Source organism: Podarcis raffonei, chromosome 9 (genome assembly GCF_027172205.1).
Source record: "Podarcis raffonei isolate rPodRaf1 chromosome 9, rPodRaf1.pri, whole genome shotgun sequence".
Lineage (NCBI taxonomy): Eukaryota > Metazoa > Chordata > Lepidosauria > Squamata > Lacertidae > Podarcis > Podarcis raffonei.
In genome coordinates, this window is record NC_070610.1 from 64,566,769 (window position 1) to 64,588,328 (window position 21,560).

A 21,560-nucleotide genomic window follows, 5' to 3' on the forward strand; every position below is an offset into this window, starting at 1 on the left:
AGTGGGATTTCATAGTGATGGCTGGGAGGTCACTGGGGCTGGCAAGAAAGTCTTCACATGGGCAGAGTAACAGGACCTGGAAGGCTCACTTGCTGCTGCTGCTCCCCCACATAAGCCCTGTTGGATTGGGGCTTCCCTTTCCCTTATTGATGAAACACTTGCCTGGAAAAAAGCCACCATCTTTATGATATAAGCACATGTACATCTCACAGAATCATGGAATTGTAGAGGGACCCCAAGAAAAATCTAGTCCAACTCCCTGAATGCAGGAATCACAGCTAAAGAATCCCTGTCACATGGCCATCTGTTTAAAAGCCTCCAATGAAGGGGAGTCCAGTCTAATTCACACAGTACCTAAAAACACAAGCAGAACAAAGCATAATGCGCAAAGAGGGTCCTTCTTAGATGTGGTTGTTCCTGCATTCGGATTTAAGAAATAACCCCACCGCTGTGCTTGAACTGAGTGTTGGTTTTGATGCTGAAACTCCTGTTGAGAAACTCCTGACTATCATGTGCTAATGAGTAAGCAAAATTACGTGAATGTACCATGCCATTGTAAAGAGAAGTTGTTTGCCAGCTGAGTATTTCAAAGATTTTTCCTCATCATGGCTTAAAGTCCCTTTCACATATATATTGCTCTGCAAGGATAAATAAGCAGTTCAGATTGCCTTGGGTTGTAAATCTGTTATACTGCACTCAGCTCTTTAAGTTAAAATCTGAGCTAAAACTAATACTGTAGCCTGACTTGACTCAAAGAAGAAAAGATTCTGAGAAACAAATCCATGCCCAGTTGAAATACAGAATGGCTGTGGAATCTCTCTCTCTCTCTCTCTCTCTCTCTCTCTCTCTCTCTCTCTCTCTCTCCCTCTCCCTCTCCCTCTCCCTCTCTCTTCTCATTCTTGGTCAGAGAATATCTCAGATTGAGCAAGAGAGACTTGAAAATTGAAAAAAAAAGGGTATGAGTTTTATGAGAGGAGATGGTCTGGATTTTAAATTGCTTCGATGTCTCTGTTGTTTCTTAGGTATATGCAAACCTGCCACCTAGTGGGAAATGGTGAGTGTTTGGAACAGGTTTGGAAGGTACAGAGGGAAATTCACCAGTGGTGCAGTAGTAAGTTTTGAAATGCACAAAGAATTCATCAGGGAGTCATGCTCACACAGAGAGTCTGTAGGCAGCTGTGCTGATATGATCTCCCCCCCACCCTGTGTGTGTGTTAGAGAGGAGAGAGAGAGAGAAAGAAAGAGAGTAGGAGCATCTGAATTCCAGTTGCTGGAATTACAAGAGGGGAAAGGCTTTTCCACTCAAGTCCTGATTGTGGGCTTCTTATAAGCATCTGGTTGGCCATCGTGAAAATACTATGTTGGACTCAATGGCCTTTGGTCTTTGACTGGATAGCCCAGCTGGTTAAAGTGTGGTGCTGATAATGCCAAGGTTGCAGGTTCGATCCCTGTATGGGATAATTGCATTGCAGGCGATTGGACTAGATACTCAGGGTCCCTTTCAACTTTACAATTCTGTGATCTAGCAGGCCCCTTCTTAAGTTGTTACACGGCAAAATACCCATATTAGGATCAGCTGAAAGTCACACAACAATTAGCAAAGGATTGTGTGGAGGTTCGTACATTGAATGTTGGTGAGGGATACATGGGTTCTCATCCGTCATGAGCCATGAAGTTCAGCTGGATGACCTTGGGCCAATCAATTTCTACCTAATAAAAGGACTGTGTGCTGCAATGGACCAGTCCTCCAATTCATCACTTTGCAAGCTTATAAAAATCAGAATCCATTGGGATGGGTAGGGTGGAAGACAGGTATACCTTGATCCGCAGGGTCCTGCAATCCAGGTGCATGGCTTGGCTCTGCCCGATGCATACGTTTCTATGTTGTCAACCACGATGGTGGGCTGGAGTCTTGTGTGAACGTAGGCACACCAGTTCCTGCGTAAATAGGAGGGAGGGAAAGCAAAAGTGTACACAATTGATATCATAAATAATAAGAAAAAAGATAAATGGGAATTGGGGGAACAGTCCATGCTGTGACTGTCTGTTGCTACATATACTGTGAGTGTCATGGACAAGTTGCTGGTCCTCACTGTGCTCTGAATTCCACCTACAAAATAGGGATAATGAAACAAGGGAGCTCAACAAGCCTCCCAGAGGCTCCACCCTCGATGCAGCTGTTTGCCGAGGGAAGATGTGTGTCCTTGTTTACAGAGGGCAGTCCTCTATTTGAAGGTTTGGATAAAGGATAAAAGGACCAAACAAAGGGAAAGTCAAAGGAGACTTGAAGTTGCCCATCAACAGTTATCACCTGGGCAAACTAACTAGGTGGGCATGAGGATACCTGGTCACTGTGTGGGAAGATGAATTGCATTTCTAGTTAAATTCTACAAATTTTTCCCAAATTTGCATCTGGAGATCTAGATAAGCAGTTTGCATAATTTTACGCAAATCTGTCTTCTTGTTGGCGACTCATCTCCCTTCCTTTTAATGTGATACATCACACTGCAGTGATGGGGCAGGCATAGGAAGGTGCCTGGAGAGCTTGGCCTTCTCTCGGAATAACCTGTGATGACTCTGGTGACAATATGCAGACGGAAGGAGTTGGCGGTGCCAGTGTGGTGTAGTGGTTAAAAGCGATAGACTGGTAATCTGGTGAACCGGGTTCGCATCTCCGCTCCTCCACACGCAGCTGCTGGGTGACCTTGGGCTAGTCACACTTCTCTGAAGTCTCTCAGCCCCACTCACCTCACAGAGTGTTTGTTGTGGAGGAGGAAGGGAAAGGAGAATGTTAACCGCTTTGAGACTCCTTCGGGTAGTGATAAAGCGGGATATCAAATCCAAACTCCTCCAAGACCCCATTCAAAGTCACCACCAGAGCGAAGGCAGATTTAGGGCAGCGCGACCTGGGTGCTGAGCTTAGGGGGCGCTGCAGGGCTTCTCAATGAAGACAGAATAAATTGAGCAGAACGAAAGGTGAGAGGGTGCTGAACTTCAGCCTTGCATAGGACATCCCTCAAATTTGAAAGACTAAAGTCCACCCCGACCTGGGTTTGTCCCTGGAATGCAAGGATACTGCTGTGCTTTCACTTTCTGACAAGGTCGCTCTTCAGCTATTGAGTAATGGTTTTCAGAGCCAATGCATTTCCCCTTTAGTCCCTTTAATGTTTCTTTTTCCATTTATGTGGGGGCTCCAGGGGATCTGCAGCAGGGCAATAATTCTTTTTAATTGGTATGCATGTATATAAAAATCAATATTTCTGTATGAAGCTTTGTTTGGGTCTTTTCCCTGCAGTAAACCTATAGATGTGATTTGAGGGTAATTTTCTTTTCCCCTGTCCCTTTCGCTCCTCTTTTCCTTCTGGCGTTGTCAGAAAGAAGCAATTTAAGTGAAATAAAAATGTGCTATAATAATTTACCATTGTTGTTATTATCGTCGTCTTCATCATCATTATCATCAATATTATGAATATCACACCACTGGGGTTGCATTTCAGAGAAAGTTCTAACATTGCAGCAGATAAGATGCACACACACACACACACACACACACACACACACACTTTCCATGTGTTTAGCTGGGAAGGGAGGGAGGTAAATATATCTCCCTTGTAGTTAGAAAAGGAAAAGGAAAAAAGCATATGACCGTTTAAAAATTATTATTATTATTATTTTGCTAGATCAGGCTTGGAATAAGTGAATCATCTATCTAACACTTTTAATTCTGTTCACTATTTCATCTTACTTCCACATTGATCTGAATTCTTTTTTTAAAAAAGAACTTTGTATGAAAACGTGCATTTAAACCCACATTTAAATGTGTATATTCAAACATATTTTCTTACAAAATAACTTTTCCAAATGTCTTCTCTCTCAAGAAAACACATTTTCAAATGAACTTTGAAGCCTTTTGTTTGAGGTTTCCACATGCCTGCTTTAACCATAATGCTTCCTCTAAGGAGTTTTGGGCATTAAACATTGTTTCACCACCACAACTTTGTCCTCACAGCGGTCCTGTGAGGTCCTGTCAGGCTGAGACACAGCCTCAGAGTCCCCTACGAGCCTGACAGCCAAGCGGAGATTTGAACCCAGGTTCTCCCCAGTTCAAGCCTAACACTCTGCCTACGAACCCCACACGGCTGGAAGAGGCAGAGTATTGCCGCCTGAGAATTCTCTCCGGCTGCCTCCAATCTTCCTGGGTACACGGTAAAAACGGATGACGGTGTCCTGATGATGGGTCCTCTGCATTGGCCAGACTTCCGTGCATATGCCAGAGTTGGCAAGGCAGGCATAACTCATCGATTACATGCTGACACTGATGCGTTTTGGAGCAGCTGCCTTGGGGCCTTGGCAAATGCCTTGACCAAATCACCCCATGGAGCCAGCCTTGATCATTCATAACAATGATCATTTGGGAAAGCAAGGTGATAAAGGAGGGGGGAAATAACCAACAACCCATATCCTTTCTTTTTAAAAGCAAGCTTGCAAGGATAGGGGGGAAATGAGATAATCTGAATGCTCATTAGCAAAAGAATATTAGGAGGGCGGGCTGTGGTGCTAGAATCCAAAGGGAGTGTTGTCCGCTGGCTTAAGGGGTTGGCTAGACTTTTCTACCTTCTGCACATATGGTGCAGTTGGCAGCACAGGCCCTAACTGGGTACTGTGTTTTGGAGCCATCGATCTCAGCCTGCATCCCTGCAGCGTCCCTGGGCCACCCTGGCTGAGTTTGGCTGGACGCCCCCATTCTCTCCATCTCCCCACCACTGTGCCCGTCATGTGAAGTTTTATTAATGCGAAATGAGAACATCTTTCACCAGATTTATTAGTAATAGTAGCTTTATTCTTGCCAAGAGCAAATGCCTTGAATTCCTGCCTGAACTCGTGAGGGAGGAAAAGCCTGACTCTTTCCAGCTTGCAGGTCTGAAGGGGAACCCACCTAATCCAAACTTTCCAAAACAATATGAATAAGAAACACAGCCTTCCTTCAAAATCCACACTTCTTCCAATTTTGCAATGCAATTCTCCAAGCAAATAAGGTGTACAAAAAGTGCACATCGTTACAGGACTGGTGTAGCAGAGTTTGGGGGTGCAAGGGTTAGAATGTTAGGTAATGTTAGAAATTAAGAAAGGGTAGGATTCAGGTAATATTTGGGGTATGGGAGGGACATGGGATGCGGGTGGTGCTGTGGGTTAAACCACAGAGCCTAGGACTTGCCGATCAGAAGGTCAGCAGTTCGAATCCCCGCAACGGGGTGAGTTCCCGTTGCTCAGTCCCTGCCAACCTAGCAATTTGAAAGCACGTCAAAGTGCAAATAGATAAATAGATACCACTCCAGCAGGAAGGTAAACGGCATTTCCATGTGCTGCTCTGGTTTGCCAGAAGCGGCTTAGTCATGCTGGCCACATGATCTGGAAGCTGTATGCCGGCTCCCTCGGCCAATAAAGCGAGATGAGCGCCACAACTCCAGAGTCGTCCGCAACTGGACCTAATGGTCAGGGGTCCCTTTACCTTTAGGATTCAGGTAATATTTGGAGTATGGGAGGGACAATGTCAGGCCAATGAAAAATACAGGCTAAACTACTTTTCCAGGCCAAGGTCTCACTTGGGATAGAAGTCTTTAAAAGTGACAAAAGGTGGGAGGAGCAATTCATCAGTGGAAACCATCAACCAGGCAGGAGGCTCTGCTGGCGAGGGGCGAGGTTGCCAAGGAGGCAGGTGTGTGGTGTGAAATTTAGAGGTTGGGGAAGAAGGACTTTGTGAGCGGCTGTGAAGGCCAGAACCATCTTGGCAGGCTGGGAAAGAAGCATGGAGATGTCTGAGAATCCAGCGCTGTGCTGATGTGAAGGATGGGCTGCTCCTGAGATGTGAATCCTGTGAACTCTCTCTACATTGACAGCTTCCAGTCTAAATATGTGTAAATAAATCGTATTTCAAAGACGCCGCAGACTCCAACGCGCCTCATTTCCCCCAGCAGAACACAGGCCCTGGTTGAGTTCCAACACACCTTAGAATCTCGTGCACTGCTTGGCAGAGATTGGGTTGGCCAGGAGCCATACAATGTGGTAAAGTGTGAAGAAAAAAAAAATGCATATAGACACAAAAATTGCATAGAAAATGTGTATCTTAGGAAAAGATACACATTGATGCATTGAGATGCCGATTAATTTTCATGAGGAATGAAAATTAAAAAACAAAATTAAAAATTAAAAAAACAAAACAAAATGCAAAGAAGAGCTAGACTTAAGACTTGGAAAATGAGAGGAAAAAACAGGGAGTCAGCTACACAGCTGCAATTATAACATTATAAGGGCATTACAAAAATGTGACACCAGATGGCGGTGTAAAGCTCAATGGCTAATTGCGCATACATATATATATATATATAATAGCGGGTTTTCTTCCATAGCATTTCCATAGCGTTTTTTATATCTGTGTAGATCTGGCCTAAGAGTGATGTATTTGCCCAGCCCTACCCTCTATCAACTCATATCCATCATGGTAAAACACAACAGAGACCCACCCACAGCCATATAACATAGGGGCCTCTGAAACCCCCCTCATTTTTGCAAGAGACAAGTGACCCTGCAAAAAATGGGGTGGTTTTCGCCCAGTTTTACTTCAGATAAAGTTTTCCCTGATCCCACCCCCAACAATCAATTAATTGTATGGGAAATGAAGGGGGGCAGAAGCAAAAACAGCACTTTCCCCCACTTTCTCTCAGCAATTCCTTATGACTTCCCATTTATTAATAATGTGTGTTGAAGCTCCCTTTATGAATTTGCACTAGTTGCTGATATTACTGTTGATATTCTTTCTCCTCCTCCTCCTCCTCCTTTTAATTTATTACCCACCCTAAGGCCAGAGAATGAGTCACAGCAACTTAAAACGCAACATTAAAACAGCTTTTAAGGTTTCCAAATTACAGAGACTGCAACCACAAAATATGGGATGGGTTCTCAAAATGTACAGCTCAGGTGTCAAAGGCTCCGAGCACTTTCAGAGCATCTTTTAAAAGTTATCAGGCTGGTCTTTTTCTAGCATGCAGGTGAGGTAAGTGGTGGGGAAAGTTTCATGAGCCTGGCCAGTCTTTTGTAATGATAAATACCTGAGCCAGGTCACAGCCTCACACTCTATTCATATCTTAAGACAGGATTTGTGAAGGAAAAGACAGTGGGGAGGCTTTTCCATTTTCCTTTGACCTTGCAGAGAAAACATTTGCTCAGTTTGGGAATCAAAATGGTTTCAGGTCGGTCTTCCTGTGCTGATCTATGTACGTGCTTGGTTGGTACATTTATGAACATTTAATATATATCTAAGGCCTCAAAATTCCTATCACAGCAGTAGCTCAGTTGGTTAGAGTGTGGTGCTGATAATGCCAAGCTTGCAGGTTCGATCCCCATATGGGGCAGCTGTATATTCCTGCATTGCAGAGAGTTGGACTAGGTGACCCTCAGGGTCCCTTCCGACTCTACAATTCTATGATGACTCTTGGTTCATGCGTTCCTAAAATTACCCAGCAGATGGCAACCTTCCCTAACACACAAGCATATCAGTATCTCAATATTCCTATATTAGGCTCTGTAAAAAAAAAGTTATTATATTTTAATTCTGTATTTAATTCTATAATTTTATATTCAATAATAATATTAATAACAATAGGAAGTTGGTGTCATAATAGTGTCTTATAGAGCTATTTCTCATTTTGAATTCTTTGCTCCCGCAGCAGTGGAACACTAATAGTACCTCCACTATATTAGACTCTGTATGCTTCTGAACACCAGTTGCTGGAAAGAGGTGATAATAGGATGCTGGACTACATAGGCCACTGGCCTGATCCTGCAGACTCTTCTTATGTTCTTAGCAGGAGAAACACCAAAGTCATGTTTACAGTGGTGCGATTCAATAGCCCCCAGATTCCTTGCCTGCATGCAAGTTGATATTGCATGTCATGCAAACACAGGTGAATTTGCAAAAAAAGCAAACAAGCGACAAACAAACCAGGTCCTGTAATCCCTGCAGCTACGGAAGACCTAATGGCATGCTAAGCACAGTGATAAATTAATAGTGTGTGATGGGGCGGCTGAACTTGCTGTCTGAACAGCAGCAGAGATGTGGGAGGAAAGCACAGTTTTTAATGGATAAGCAATGCATGCGCCGTTTGTCTCCTGCTGTGCTCTGGATGTGTGTTTGCCTTGAATTTAATTGCTGTGCTGTTTTAATGCACTGGGTGTTTTTTAACATATACTGTCTTATGCAATTTTATTGTTCACACAGCTCAGAGAGAATTCTTTCTCTAAGAGGTGAACAAACATCACCGGATGAAAGTGGCTGCGGGGAGGGCTGCACTGGGGGGGGGATGCCCCCATTGCCTATCACAGGGGCAGGGAAACTTTTTCCGATCCAAGGCTGCATTCCTTTCTGTGCAACCTCCCAAGGGCCACAAGGCAGTGGTGGACAGGGTTGGAGGCAAAAGTGTTTGGAGCCGATTATGAAACTTATAAAGGTAAAGGTAAAGGGACCCCTGACCATTAGGTCCAGTCGTGGCCGACTCTGGGGTTGCGCTTTATTGGTCGAGGGAGCCGGTGTACAACTTCCGGGTCATGTGGCCTCTGGAGAACCAGAGCAGTGCACGGAAACGCCGTTTACCTTCTCGCCGAAGCGGTACCTATTTATCTACTTGCACTTTGACGTGCTTTCGAACTGCTAGGTTGGCAGGAGCAGGGACCGAGCAACGAGAGCTCACTCCGTCGCGGGGATTTGAACCGCCGACCTTCTGATTGGCAAGTGGGTCCCAACTCCTGCCCACCTAGCAGTTCGAAAGCACTCTTAAGTGCAAGTAGATAAATAGGTACCACTTTCTAGCGGGAAGGTAAACGGTGTTTCCGTGTGCTGCGCTGGTGTTGGCTCGTCACGCTGGCCACGTGACCCGGAAGTGTCTCCGGACAGTGCTGGCCCCGGCCTCTTAAGCGAGATGGGCGCACAACCCCAGAGTCGGACACAACTGGCCCATACGGGCAGGGGTACCTTTACCTTTACCTTTTACAAACCAAAATGGACAGATGGCAGCATGGTGTGGTGGTTAGAGTGTCAGACTAGGACCTTGGAGACTAGAGTTCAAATCCTTGCTCAGCCATGAAGCTCATTAGCTGACCTTGGGCCAGTTGCCATCTCTCAGTGTGACCTACCTCACAGGGTTGGTGTGAGGATAAAATGGAGAGTGGAGAGAAAACCATGTACGCCGCTTTGAGGAAAGGTGGGATAGAAATGTAATAACATGAAAGCTAATAATGATATGCATCCATTCCTACTTTGGCTCAGCTCTGTTTCAAACAGAGGGAAAGCTTGTCTCCCTGCCAGCGCATTACACAGAAGCAGCAATGTATAAAAGCTTCTTATTGTGGACTTCTCTGTAAAATCACAGCACTTGACTCAGGAGCATCACACTTTCTGTGGAGTCTTGGTGCCCCTTCCTTAGGAATCACATGGGTTAAGAAGTGTGTATAGAAGGTTCTGTTTCCATGTGGAAGGTTGCCATGGAAAAGAGATCTTCCAACAGTCGTAACATTTGGAGCAGTCTTTGGTGTCTGTTTTATGCCAAAGCAACTGTGTCAGGCAAGGACTCATTTGCGAAGTGATCATGAGGAAGACTTGCACTTGCTACTTAGGAAGATTCCCGCCCCCCCTTTTAAAACTGAAGCTTCTTTTCTCTGAAGCAATTCTGAATTGAGACGACTTTTTCAACAGTTCATAGTGATAAAAGCCAGGCAAGAATTGCTGGTGAATCCCTGTTATTTATTTAGTTATTTGCAAAATAAAATAAAAAACCCTGTACCATCAAAAAATATCACCGCCATGAAAATGTAAGATCAACAATAACATTGCATTCAGAGAACGCATCAAGAATACATCACAAAGCAGCAGATCAGCTGAGAACACCAAACATAAACAGATCCCCTCTCAGGGGAAAGCCTGAGTTTTAATCAGGTGCCTAAATGCCAGTATGGTATATGCCTGCCTGATGTCCATACAAAGCACATGCCAAAGGGTTACCATGCTGATGATACTGAGCATAAGATGAGCCTATGGAAAATACAACACGACTGAGAGCATCTCTTCCTTATGCCCATAGCCCATGATTCAGAGGTTAATTCCAAATAGTGGACGATGTAAATAAACAGTGTTTGATGTTTTAATTTGCTGGAAGCTGCCCAGGTGGCTGGGGCAACCCATTCAGATGGGCGGCATAATAATAATATGTTTGTTATTGTTGTTGACGCGGGTGGCACTGAGCCTCTTGGGCTTGCCGATCAGAAGGTCGGCGCTTTGAAACCAACCCTGCAACGGGGTGAGCTCCTGTTGCTCTGTCCCAGTTCCTGCCGACCTAGCAGTTCAAAAGCACACCTGTGCAAGTGGATAAATAAGTACGGCTATGGCGGGAAGGTAAATGGCGTTTCCATGCTCTCTGGTTTCCGTCACGGTGTTCCATTGTGCCAGAAGCAGTTTAGTCCTGCTGGCCACATCACCCAGAAAGCTATCTGTGGACAAACACCGGCTCCCTTGGCCTGAAAGCGAAATGAGTGCCGCAACCCCATAGTTGCCTTTGACTGGACTTAACCGTCCAGGGGTCCTTTACCTTTAGCTTACCTTTATAACAAAAGCATACATGCTTTTGAAATGTAGTGTGGTTTCCAAAACTAACTCAAAAGGGGCTTTCAACTGGGCATCTCCACACCATGTGGACAAGGGGTGCAGTTTCTGCTACCTATTTCTTTGTAGAAGTATTTAAATACTGCCCTGTCACAAAATAGTAGGGAGGGGGTACAGCGGCATAGACAATACCCTTTAAAAGGAACACGGGACCACCACTAAAAGACCAGCCGCTCAAGAATTATTATTTTTTAGGCCTGCTGGCTTTTAAAATAAATGAAAAGTCATCAACAGAAAGTAAAAGCGAGGGTAGCAGCATAGGACCGGTGACATTAAATGCCTGGTTTCTGGTTGGGGTCAGTTGGACTTTATTAACACAATAAAAATCTAGCAGGTCTCATCTGGATGATCTCACATTGAGAACACCTTAGAACAGGCATAACAATTTGCAATGGGACCTCTGTAGCAATCCAGCAAAAAATAATAATAACTTAAATGACCTTTATTTCCTTAAATGTTGCTTAGAGAACCAAACCCATCTATCCCTTATATCTGACGGACCCAGTACAGTGGTACCTCAGGTTAAGTACTTAATTCATTCCGGAGGTCCGTACTTAACCTGAAACTGTTCTTAACCTGAAGCACCACTTTAGCTAATGGGGCCTCCTGCTGCTGCTGCTGCGCCACCGGAGCCCGATTTCTGTTCTTATCCTGAAGCAAAGTTCTTAACCTGAAGCACTATTTCTGGGTTAGCGGAGTCTGTAACCTGAAGCATATGTAACCTGAAGCATATGTAACCTGAAGCGTATGTAAGCCGAGGTACCACTGTATGAGGCAGATTAGGAATACCAGGCCAAACCATAAGCAGTGGTTAAAGGTTTCAGGTATGAGTTGCCTCACAGGGTCCCCTGCCAAGAATGTGCTTTTCTGCTCCAGAACAGGTTGTACTACATAACTAATAACATGGAAAGGAAATAACATGTGTTTTCTGCAGGATTTGAGGCCTTGACACTTTGTACTACATTGTGGCAAACACTTCTTTTCTCTCATCACTTGTTCCCTTTGTCCATTCAGCAGCTATAATGTTTGAACGGTGAATCATCTGGTTCCTGTGTCCAGGATGCTGTCATATTTTATTTTATTTTTAAATTGTGCTTACTTTACCACCCAGGGTGACATTTTCCACCTCATGACAAAAACACAAGAGTCCTGCTGCATCAGGCCAAAAGCCCACCTAGTCCTGCATTTTGCCCTCACAGTGGCCAACCAGAGGCCTCTTGGAAGCCTTCAAGCTGGACATGAGCACAGTAGCCATCTTTTGCTCAAGCAGTGATGACCTCGGAGACCTCGGGGTCTCAAATTTCAGTGGCACTCTGTGTGACATCAAAATCCGCCCCCTGTAGCACCCAAGAAGCTCTGTGCCCTGTGCGACCACACTGGTTGTGCTCCCCTTTGCAAGAAGAAATTCCTTTCACCTGTCTTGAATGTTCTAAAATTCAGTTTCCTTGGTGTTATGTACTGAGTTGAATAGGATCCAAAAGACAGCAGTCTGATTGGTCCTAGAACAATAGGATTCAGAATGGAGCAGTCTGATTGGTCCTAGAACAATAGGATCCAGAATCCAGCAGTCTGATTGGTCCACAGGAGCCACCCAATTCAGCTCCAGGTGGAAGGGAATCCGCAACCTGATTGGCCTACAGGAGAATCCCAGAATTAGCCAATCACGTGGGGCCCATTGTGTAAATAATGTATATAAGGCAGACATTCTGGGGGAACTTCCATTCCTCCTCACCACTATGAGCTGAATAAAGAGCATGAAATCCACTTGGGTGGGTGACACAAGGGTCTAGTCTTTTGAGCTTCTCTCTGTCCACTTTTCCCACACCGTACATAATTTTATATACTTTTTATCAATTCTCCCATAACCCATTGGCTTTCAAGATTGAAAAGCCCCCAAATGCTGTTGCCTTTCATCAGAGGATAGTTGCTCCATCCCCTTGATTGCTATAATTGCCATTTGGTTCCAGAAGAGCCTGCTAGACAAAGATTTGTCTAGCCAAGTATCAGGTTTTCACACGAGCCAACCAGATACCTATTGGCAGCCCGCAAGCAGAACAGGACTCTTCTGCTTGATCGCTAAACAATGGGTATTGCTCTTGACACCTGAAGTATCAGTGCTTAGCTATCAAATCTCTTTACTGTTTTCAAGCCATTTCTGGAGTCCTGTATTGGACTTGGACTCCAAAGAACAAGATTCTTAGGGGTACCACTTTTGCTAAGGTTTGTGTGAAGGTGCTCTTACTGTTTCCATAACCTCTGGAGCAACTATGGCAATAGAGTTGAAGGCAGCAGTTCCCATTGCAGGATCCAGCCTCAACAGTGGGACTCTGAGTACTTACTGGGTCTCCATTGTACTTTGCTGTTGATGCGACAGACATAGGGTGGTAGGCAGCGAATCAGATCTGATAGTGCAAGGATTTCCACTTGTGCAATGAAACCTCTCCTCCCTCTTCCCTCCCCATGTACCCCCGATGCCCTCCCCAAAGCTACTCCAGAGAACTGGGGAAAACCAAGAACAGATTTAGAGGCTGCAAGGGGAGTGGAGAATGAAAGAAAGTTGCACTGCACAGCCAAAAGTCTTTGCACTGGCCGATCTACTTCAATGGGTGCCGCCCTTGAATTGTTTTCCCGATGCAAGTGTGGACAGGGGAGGGTTGATGGAGTCAAGGCAAGGTTAGCGATGCTCTTACAGCCCTGGCAAAGTCACCCAGTGCTTTCCTTTCATTTTGTATTGCATTGTGGAAATTTAATATAGCAGCCACCTGGTACTGCCATGGAGCCATTCACAGGGCAACTGTGACGCTGGGTGGGAGCGAGTGATTGTAGGTTTCAGCATTGACAGGCTCGTAAAAATAGAGGAACAGCAGTGGTTTGAGCCAAACTGAACCCACTATGTAAACAGTGCAACAGGGAATTACTTTACTGCTAAATTTAATGTGGGAGTCAGCCACTGCTGTTTTCGAGACAAGTGCGCACACATGAAGGGCGTTTAAGGCTGAAGCTTTGAGAGAGTGAATTGGCATGCAGGTTTTGAGCTAATAAATGTGTTTATTTACTCAATATTTATTTTTGAAATACTCTTCATCGTAATGATCTTAGGATAGGGTACAATGTCTAGTTAGTGATTTACTTTATAAGATTGTATTTGTTGGTTAAATAGACGTACGGTCCTTCATTCGAGGATCACAGAGCAGTTTACAACAATTTACTGCTTGATTATGAGGGGGTGGAGAGGAAATCAAATTGCAATTTTGCACTTATATGAAACACAGAAACCATAAGGACCACAAATTACAGAAAGACAGGTCATAAGGGCACCCGCTTCTCTTTTCCAGCCTATTCTCAGGCTTGCAAGATCAAGGGGAGTTAATCTGGCAATTAGCAGAGGGTCTAAAATCAGCTTTTATGAACTTAGTCAGTTATGAACTTAGAAGACTTCTTCACCTGTTCAAGATTCCAGAGCTGGAGTAGGATGCATTACTGTCACTCTGATTTGGCTTCAGCTATCAAGGATGTGGGTGGCGCTGTGGGTTAAACCACAGAGCCTAGGACTTGCCGATCAGAAGGTCGGTGGTTCGAATCCCTGCGATGGAGTGAGCTCCCATTGCTTGGTCCCTGCTCCTGCCAACCTAGCAGTTCGAAAGCACGTCAAAGTGCAAGTAGATAAATAGGTACCGCTACGGCGGGAAGGTAAACAGTGTTTCCGTGTGCTGCTCTGGTTCGCCAGAAGCAGCTTAGTCATGCTGGCCACATGACCTGGAAGCTGTACGCCGGCTCCCTCGGCCAATAAAGTGAGAAGAGCACCACAACCCCAGAGTCGGCCACGACTGGACCTAATGGTCAGGGGTCCCTTTACTTTTACCTTATCAAGGCATGATGCTGCCTTGAAGCCAAGCAAGAGAAAGGGTTATTCGCCTTGGCACTCTGGAGTTATTATTAGGGGCAGAGCCATAGCTCTGTGGCATAGCTTCTGCCAGTTTCAATCCCTGGCATCTCAGGGTAGAACTGGGAGAGACCCCAGTCTGAAATCCAAGGGAGGACTGCCAGTCAGTGTAGGCAAAACTGAGGTGGATAGACTTAATAGAAGGTGGCTTCCTGTGTTCCTGTGTCAAGTAAGGAAAGGGGAGAAATTCAGTTCAGCTTGCACTCTAATGCAGACCAACCCGGTTTGCACTTCCCATTACAATATGTGGACAGAAATGCCGTTATCCTGCAAAATTTGCATTCCTCAAACATTTACAGTGTGGATCCCAAACAAAAAGATGTATACACAAATCTGTATATTTGGGGAAAGCTTGCATTAAAATGCATATGTTAAGTGAAAATAACATCCCCAAATGTTCCATATTAGGGGGAATTGCTTGTAAAAAAAAAGCCTACCAAAATGTGTGCATTAGAGGGGAAATGTACCCTAAGATCCTAACAAATTTTTAATGAGTTATTTTATATATATATAAAATCACAAATGGATGGAGAAATAGGATGCACTGATCTTAAATGTGAAGCTAGGAGAAGCCAAAGTCAACGATTTGCCCATCCCTAGTGACAGGACCACGAAACAGGCAATAATGTGTGAAGGCAGATAAGCAGGGGGCTTCCTGAACCTTTGGCCCTCCCTTCTTGCATGCTCACTTTTTGAGACAATAAAGTTCTAAAAGGACCCTCCCTAGCCCCTTGTAACTGCAATTTGTTTTAACTGATTTTAATACTGAACTTTAACTTCTTGTAACTTGGTTCTGGGACCTGTTGGCAAAGTACAGGTAATAAAATTATTAATATTAAAGAGGATGGTGGAACTTTTAGCTCTAAGATGTGCGACTCCTAACCAGGAGAACATGCACAATTTGAGCTCCTTAGCATGAAAAATTGCTCTCATCTTCCAACAGGTGGCAACGTAAGAAGCTACTTCTCAGAAGATAAGGATGCACCTTGTCGCATTTCCTTTTCTAAAAACCTTTTTCACAGGCCTTTCTGCGCATTGATTTTTTTTTTGGAGTGTTCATTAAATTTCTTATCTGTGAGGTATTCGTTATGCAAATGGCGCTGGATGAGGCAGGTGCGTCTTCTGCAAAGCACAGCAAGCAGGTGTGCGGCATTGCTAGAGTCAAGGAGTTTGGAACAAAAGACCTTGCCTTCACTAGCATTAGGATACCTTGTGTGAATGGAAGTGTGTGTGCAGAAAAGTTCTTAAAGTTTGCAATTTGGTGCTGGAAGTGAAGCAAGAAGAAAAGTAGGAACACTTCTGGCAGCTTTCAGAGAGAAGAGTTCTCTGCTTTCATGTTAAATGGCAGCACTTTGGAAGATGGCAAAAACAAACAAGCAAAAAAACCCCAACACAACCCACTGCCAGGCTTCTATTGATGGTCCAGATTGCAAAGAAATATTTCTTCCCCTGTGATTATAATCTCATAGCTAAGCATCACCTTCACAGTCAAAGGAGTCTTGAAAGACAAATTAGATTCTTGGCTCTACGTTTCCCACACTGTTCAACAAGCACACGATGTCACGATGATACCCAGTAATCTTCCCCGCATGAGGGAAGCTTGGAAAACATGTACTTAGATTTGGTTGTGTGTGTTTTGTAAGCCACCGGGTGTGTGTTTTCCGCAATTAACATCCTTTTTTAAAAAAAAAACAAAAAACACCTCTGATTTATCTGCAGCAGGTTGTATCACACCTCCTTCTCCCTGCACATGAAAAGGTGGCGGAAGGAAAGGCTGTCAGATTACCTGGAATGTTTGTAATGTAATTGCACCTGAGGGGCCTGATTGCAGCCTGCCCCAGCCTGATGCTTCCCAGAGGTTTTGGACTACAACTTCCATCAGCCCAAGCCAAAATGACCATGCTCACTGGGACGGTAGCAGTTGCAGTCAAAAAGAGCTGGAAAAAACCTGCCTGAGGGAAGACTGACTTATTCTGTGCTTAGGGGGGAGCAGAATACTTAAACTAGGAGCAAAGAGCTAGCAAAAAGGCTCCCAGGGCAGCTTTCAAATATCAACGAGAAAGTCCTTGCCCTCACAAAAGGAAAAGGGACTGGGGAGGGAGGAGGAAAAAGGCAAACTCAATCTTTCACTCATAGTTACAGAGGCCTTGTAGGCAGCAGCAGCAGCAGTAGTAGACATATTTAGAAAGAAGTCAAATATTTGTGGCTTTTCAGCAGAGCTGATGGAGGGCATGATAATAGATTATGGCTAATAGCTCTTAATAGGGAGGCGGGTGGCGCTGTGGGTTAAACCACAGAGCCTAGGACTTGCCGATTAGAAGGTCGGCAGTTCGAATCCCCATGACAGGGTGAGCTCCCGTTGCTTGGTCCCTGCTCCTGCCGACCTAGCAGTTTGAAAGCACATCAAAGTGCAGGTAGATAAATAGGTACCGCTCCAGCGGGAAGTTAAATAATAATAATAATAATTATTATTATTATTATTATTATTTATTATTTATACCCCGTCCATCTGGCTGGGCCTCCCCAGCCACTCTGGGCGGCTTCCATAAAAACCAAAAATACAGTAAAATATCACATGTTAAAAACTTCCCTGAACAGGGCTGCCTTAAGATGTCTTCTGAATGTCAGGTAGTTGTTTATCGCTTTGACATCTGCTGGAAGGGCGTTCCACAGGGCGGGCGCCACTACCGAGAAGGCCCTCTGCCTGGTTCCCTGTAGCTTTGCTTCTCGCAATGAGGGAACCGCCAGAAGGCCCTCGGCGCTGGACCTCAGCGTCCGGGCAGAATGATGGGGGTGGAGACGCTCCTTCAGGTATACTGGACCGAGGCCGTTTAGGGCTTTAAAGGTCAGCACCAACACTTTGAATTGTGCTCGGAAACGTACTGGGAGCCAATGTAGGTCTTTCAAGACCGGTGTTATATGGTCTCGGCGGCCGCCCCCAGTCACCAGTCTAGCTGCCGCATTCTGGATTAGTTGTAGTTAATGTCGTTTCCATGCGCTGCTCTGGTTTGCCAGAAGCGGCTTAGACATGCTGGCTACATGACCCAGAAGCTGTACGCCGGCTCCCTCGGCCAATAAAGTGAGATGAGCGCCACAACCCCAGAGTTGGCCACGACTGGACCTAATAGTCAGGGATCCCTTTACCTTTAGTAGCTCTTAATAGCCTTGACCTCCAAGACTTTGTCTAATCCCCTTTTAGACCCATCCAAGTTGATGGCCGTCACAGCCTCCTGTGGCAGGCAGTTCCATAGTTTAACTCTGTGAATAAATTATTTCTTTGATCTGTCCTGCAAACCTAACAATAAACTCCATTGGATGTCCACAAGTTCTAGTGCAATGGGAGAGCAAGAATAACTCTTCTCTATTCACTTTCTCCATTAATCACACTTTCCCCAGTCAGGGGCTAAAGAAGTTGCAGTGACCAAAATCTTTTGTCCTGTGTACCCCTGCTTAACACCCTGCATTGCATCTGTTTCCCTGTGGCGCCTACCACGGCTCTACAAAACATGGGAGTGTGCAAGCCGTGGGCTTCTGCTCCTTTCTGGAACATTTTAATATGTTTTCCAAAGCTGGATTCATCTCCAGGCTTATAGTCCTTTAATATCCGGTCTGGTTCATAGTGTTAAATTTATTTCTGTAATATAATGCTATTATTTCAGCAGGCAAAAACAGCAAAAATGCACATGGGGGGAACACTAAGCATTTCAATGCTCTTATAATTTGTACACATTGTCCCTGCACATGCCATCTGAACAAATAGCTTAATTTCGCCACATAGTCATTATTCATGTAATTCGGGCAAATGCATTCAGAAATAAAAAAAAGTGGGTGATTAGAATGGGTTGCATCCATCTTTCTTTGGAGCTGTTCCATGCAATGTCCGAAGTAGATCCCACTAGGTCAGATAGAATGTACTCTCCAGGAAGCATTTGTTGGATCGCAACCCTGGCCTGAGAGCAGCTAAATGACTCAGATTTTTAAACAATTTAGTATTAGCACCCAGGAGTGTGGTGTAGTGGTTAGAGCAGGGATATTCAATGTGGTGCCCTCCAGCTGTTGTTGGACTCCAACTCCCACAAATCCCTCATCTGGTTATGTCATCTGTCTAATTCTAGATAAGAGCATCTGTTTAGGACTGCTCACTGGTCCAAACACCCCACTCAGCTATGAAACTCACTGCATGATTTTGGGCCAATCGCCACCTCGCAACATAATCTACCTCTCAGGGTTGCTGTGAGGATAAAAGCTGGGAGAGAGAGAAATGGAAAGCCATGTGTATCATATCTTAAGTTTCTTAGAGGAGAGAGTGATTGCTGGCATCTATCTGTCTTGAGAGACAGTGGAGTGTGCCTCTGAGGGTGAAGTTAGCAGAAGTAACCCCTCTAGGGTGCAAGTCTGGGCCGTGTGTATGGAGGTCCTGGGCTGCCTAGACAACAAGACCCAACTCTCAGCCATGTAGACCAAAGGAAAGCAGAGCAATACGTTTGGCACCAGCTTGGCTGCAGGAGTTGCCAGAAGGAGATGTAAGTCTAAGGGACTCCACTCCAGATCTGTGTAGGGTTTACTCCTTAGCCTTTACTTCTCCCAAAGATGTCCCTCAAGGCAGCAGAGGTTTAGGATCAGAGTTTTCCTTCTCCTAGACTGCTACCTTCCCAGGGTGACAAGCCCCATCTGCCCCTCACTTCAGCACATACAAAAACCGCCTTCTTGACCATTGGACCCACTATTGGTCTTGTCCACTCAATCTGCTGGAACCTGTCTCCTCATGCAGGGGAAGAAGAGTTTGGATTTGATATCCTGCTTTATCACTACCCGAAGGAGTCTCAAAGCGGCTAATATTCTCCTTTCCCTTCCTCCCCACAACAAACACTCTGTGAGGTGAGTGGGGCTGAGAGACTTCAAAGAAGTGTGACTAGCCCAAGGTTACCCAGCAGCTTCATGTGGAGGAGCGGAGACGCGAACCCGGTTCCCCAGATTACGAATTTACCACTCTTAACCACTACACCACACTGGCTCTCAACTCTAACTCACCGAGCATTCAAAACCCATTGCCTATCTTCACCTGGTTTAGCCGGCCAAATGAAGCCATTCCCGGGGTGGGGCTGTTGTCGCATGCAGACAGCTTCTGGGAGCCACAGATGAGAGCTGAGTGTCAGGTGGGGACCAAAGGTTGACATATTATCCAGAAGGAGAACAATGTGTGTCCAACCCCCACCACCCCTCCCCGAACACCCTATACATCCCAAGAGGAGAGGTCCTCCACTCAGGTAAGCAAGAATATGTATTCAAGTCAGGCAAATACAGTCAAGAGTGCCAAGCAGGGCTTGTGAGGGGTGTGGTCAATATGTGCGTAACTTGGCCACTGTAACTTGGATCTAGGATTCTAAACTATGGTTTGTCCTCAAAACAATGGCTTGCTGTGTTCTCTCCGTATGTTGCCAATGCAACAATAAAGCATTTGTCAATTTGTCAATTTGTACTGCACAGGACAGGACATTCCTAAACCCCTCTTCCCCTTTACTAAATTTCTGGTTTTGTTTTGTTTTTTAATACTGCAATACCTTGCACTACAGACTCTCGCTGAAATCCTGCACATATCAGCTTTATCTCCCAATGAAATCAACAGGATTTAAACAGTGTTAACTACTTGCAGGATCACAGCCACTCCTCCCATCACTGCACTTTGTCAATTTGGAGCAGCCAACCCTCTTTAGCTATGACCTTACAGGACACTTCCAGGCCTTTATCCCAGGAATTCAGGCCAAATTCAGGCCAAAATGAGCACTAGAAGGAGCCTTGCACAGGATGCCACGAGTTGAGTCGGGTTCTCTAGGTACAATGAGCAAAGAGGGGGGGGGGAGAGTTAAATAGTTCTGCTTACTTTCCTCTGGTGGTTTCGAAGCTGGGCTTTTTGAGATCTGCATTCTGCTTGCTGCTATCATCTGAATGTCTGGAAGACCTGCTCACTGTAGTCCCTTGGTTTTTCTCAGAAACTTCTTTTGGAGGAAGGCGATTCCAAGGATGGTATGGTGGAGGAACCCCTGCATTGCTAGGCAAGATGAATCGCTTCCCGTTGGGAGAACCGCCGTCACTGTTATTCCCTGGGCTAGGAGTTACGGTAAGGGCCAAGGGTATCTTCTGCTCTGCTGTAGTTTGCAATCCCTGTGCCTCTTTCGTGGCTAGAGGAGAACTCTGCTTTTCACCTTCCTCTTGGCTTGCATTCAGCAAAGCATCCGGCTTCTCTGAAGTAGGAGGCAGGGAGGTTGCCAATACGTTTCTGAGGTCCTGCGTCTCAGGTGAAGTCAAGCCCAGGTGGCTGCTCTCCGCTTCGCTCTCCACCGCAGGTGCGCTGGTTGCTTCGATTTCTGCACTGCTGCACCCCAAGGCCAGCAAGCTCAGCAGCAAGAATACCTCCCTCATTCTCTTGGCTTGTGAGAACTTTGCAGCGACTCTCTCATATATAGAAGACTCTGGATGCTTCCCTGTCTCAAAGCCGCCACTTTCACAATGAACCTGCAGTGAATCCCCAGTTGGGGATTTTATTTGTGGCGGAGAGAGGAAACAGGTTTTTGAGTGTTTGAAGCTGGACCGAGGAAGCTCTCTTTCCTGTTTCGATGGATTCCTCTGTGACCTGCGACCTCTTGGAGCTCTGGAGCCAGTAAGTTGTAGGGGAAAGCAAAGAGGGCTGCCTTTGTTGGAGCTACAGGATGAGGAATAATGGCACAATGCGAACGTGGAAATATACTGTCCATGAAACCGCTTCAAGGGTGGGGAATAAGAAGTGCTGAGTAACTTCCTTTTGACGTTGGTTAGCAGCAAAGAACATGAGAGACCTGCCCAATATGATGGAATCCTAAAGTACCACATCCCTATGCTGAGTACATGCAAAACAGCTCCCAAGCAGCACAT

The 21,560-nt window shown here is 45.3% G+C and overlaps 1 protein-coding gene across 3 annotated transcripts in view; it reads right to left on the reverse strand.

The window, feature by feature from the left end:
• The window catches only part of MMRN1 (multimerin 1), a 67,279-nt gene extending 45,963 nt beyond the window's left edge, over nucleotides 1-21,316 (reverse strand). For all 3 annotated transcript variants that reach the window (XM_053404083.1, XM_053404082.1, XM_053404084.1), the window contains exons 1-2: nucleotides 20,533-21,316; nucleotides 1,819-1,938 (exon numbers count right to left, since the gene is read on the reverse strand). In XM_053404083.1, the coding sequence (XP_053260058.1) occupies nucleotides 1,819-1,938; nucleotides 20,533-21,071 (659 nt within the window). In that variant the 5' untranslated portion in view covers nucleotides 21,072-21,316. The remainder of the gene's footprint in view (nucleotides 1-1,818; nucleotides 1,939-20,532) is intronic.
• Between the last annotated feature and the right edge of the window lie 244 nt (nucleotides 21,317-21,560).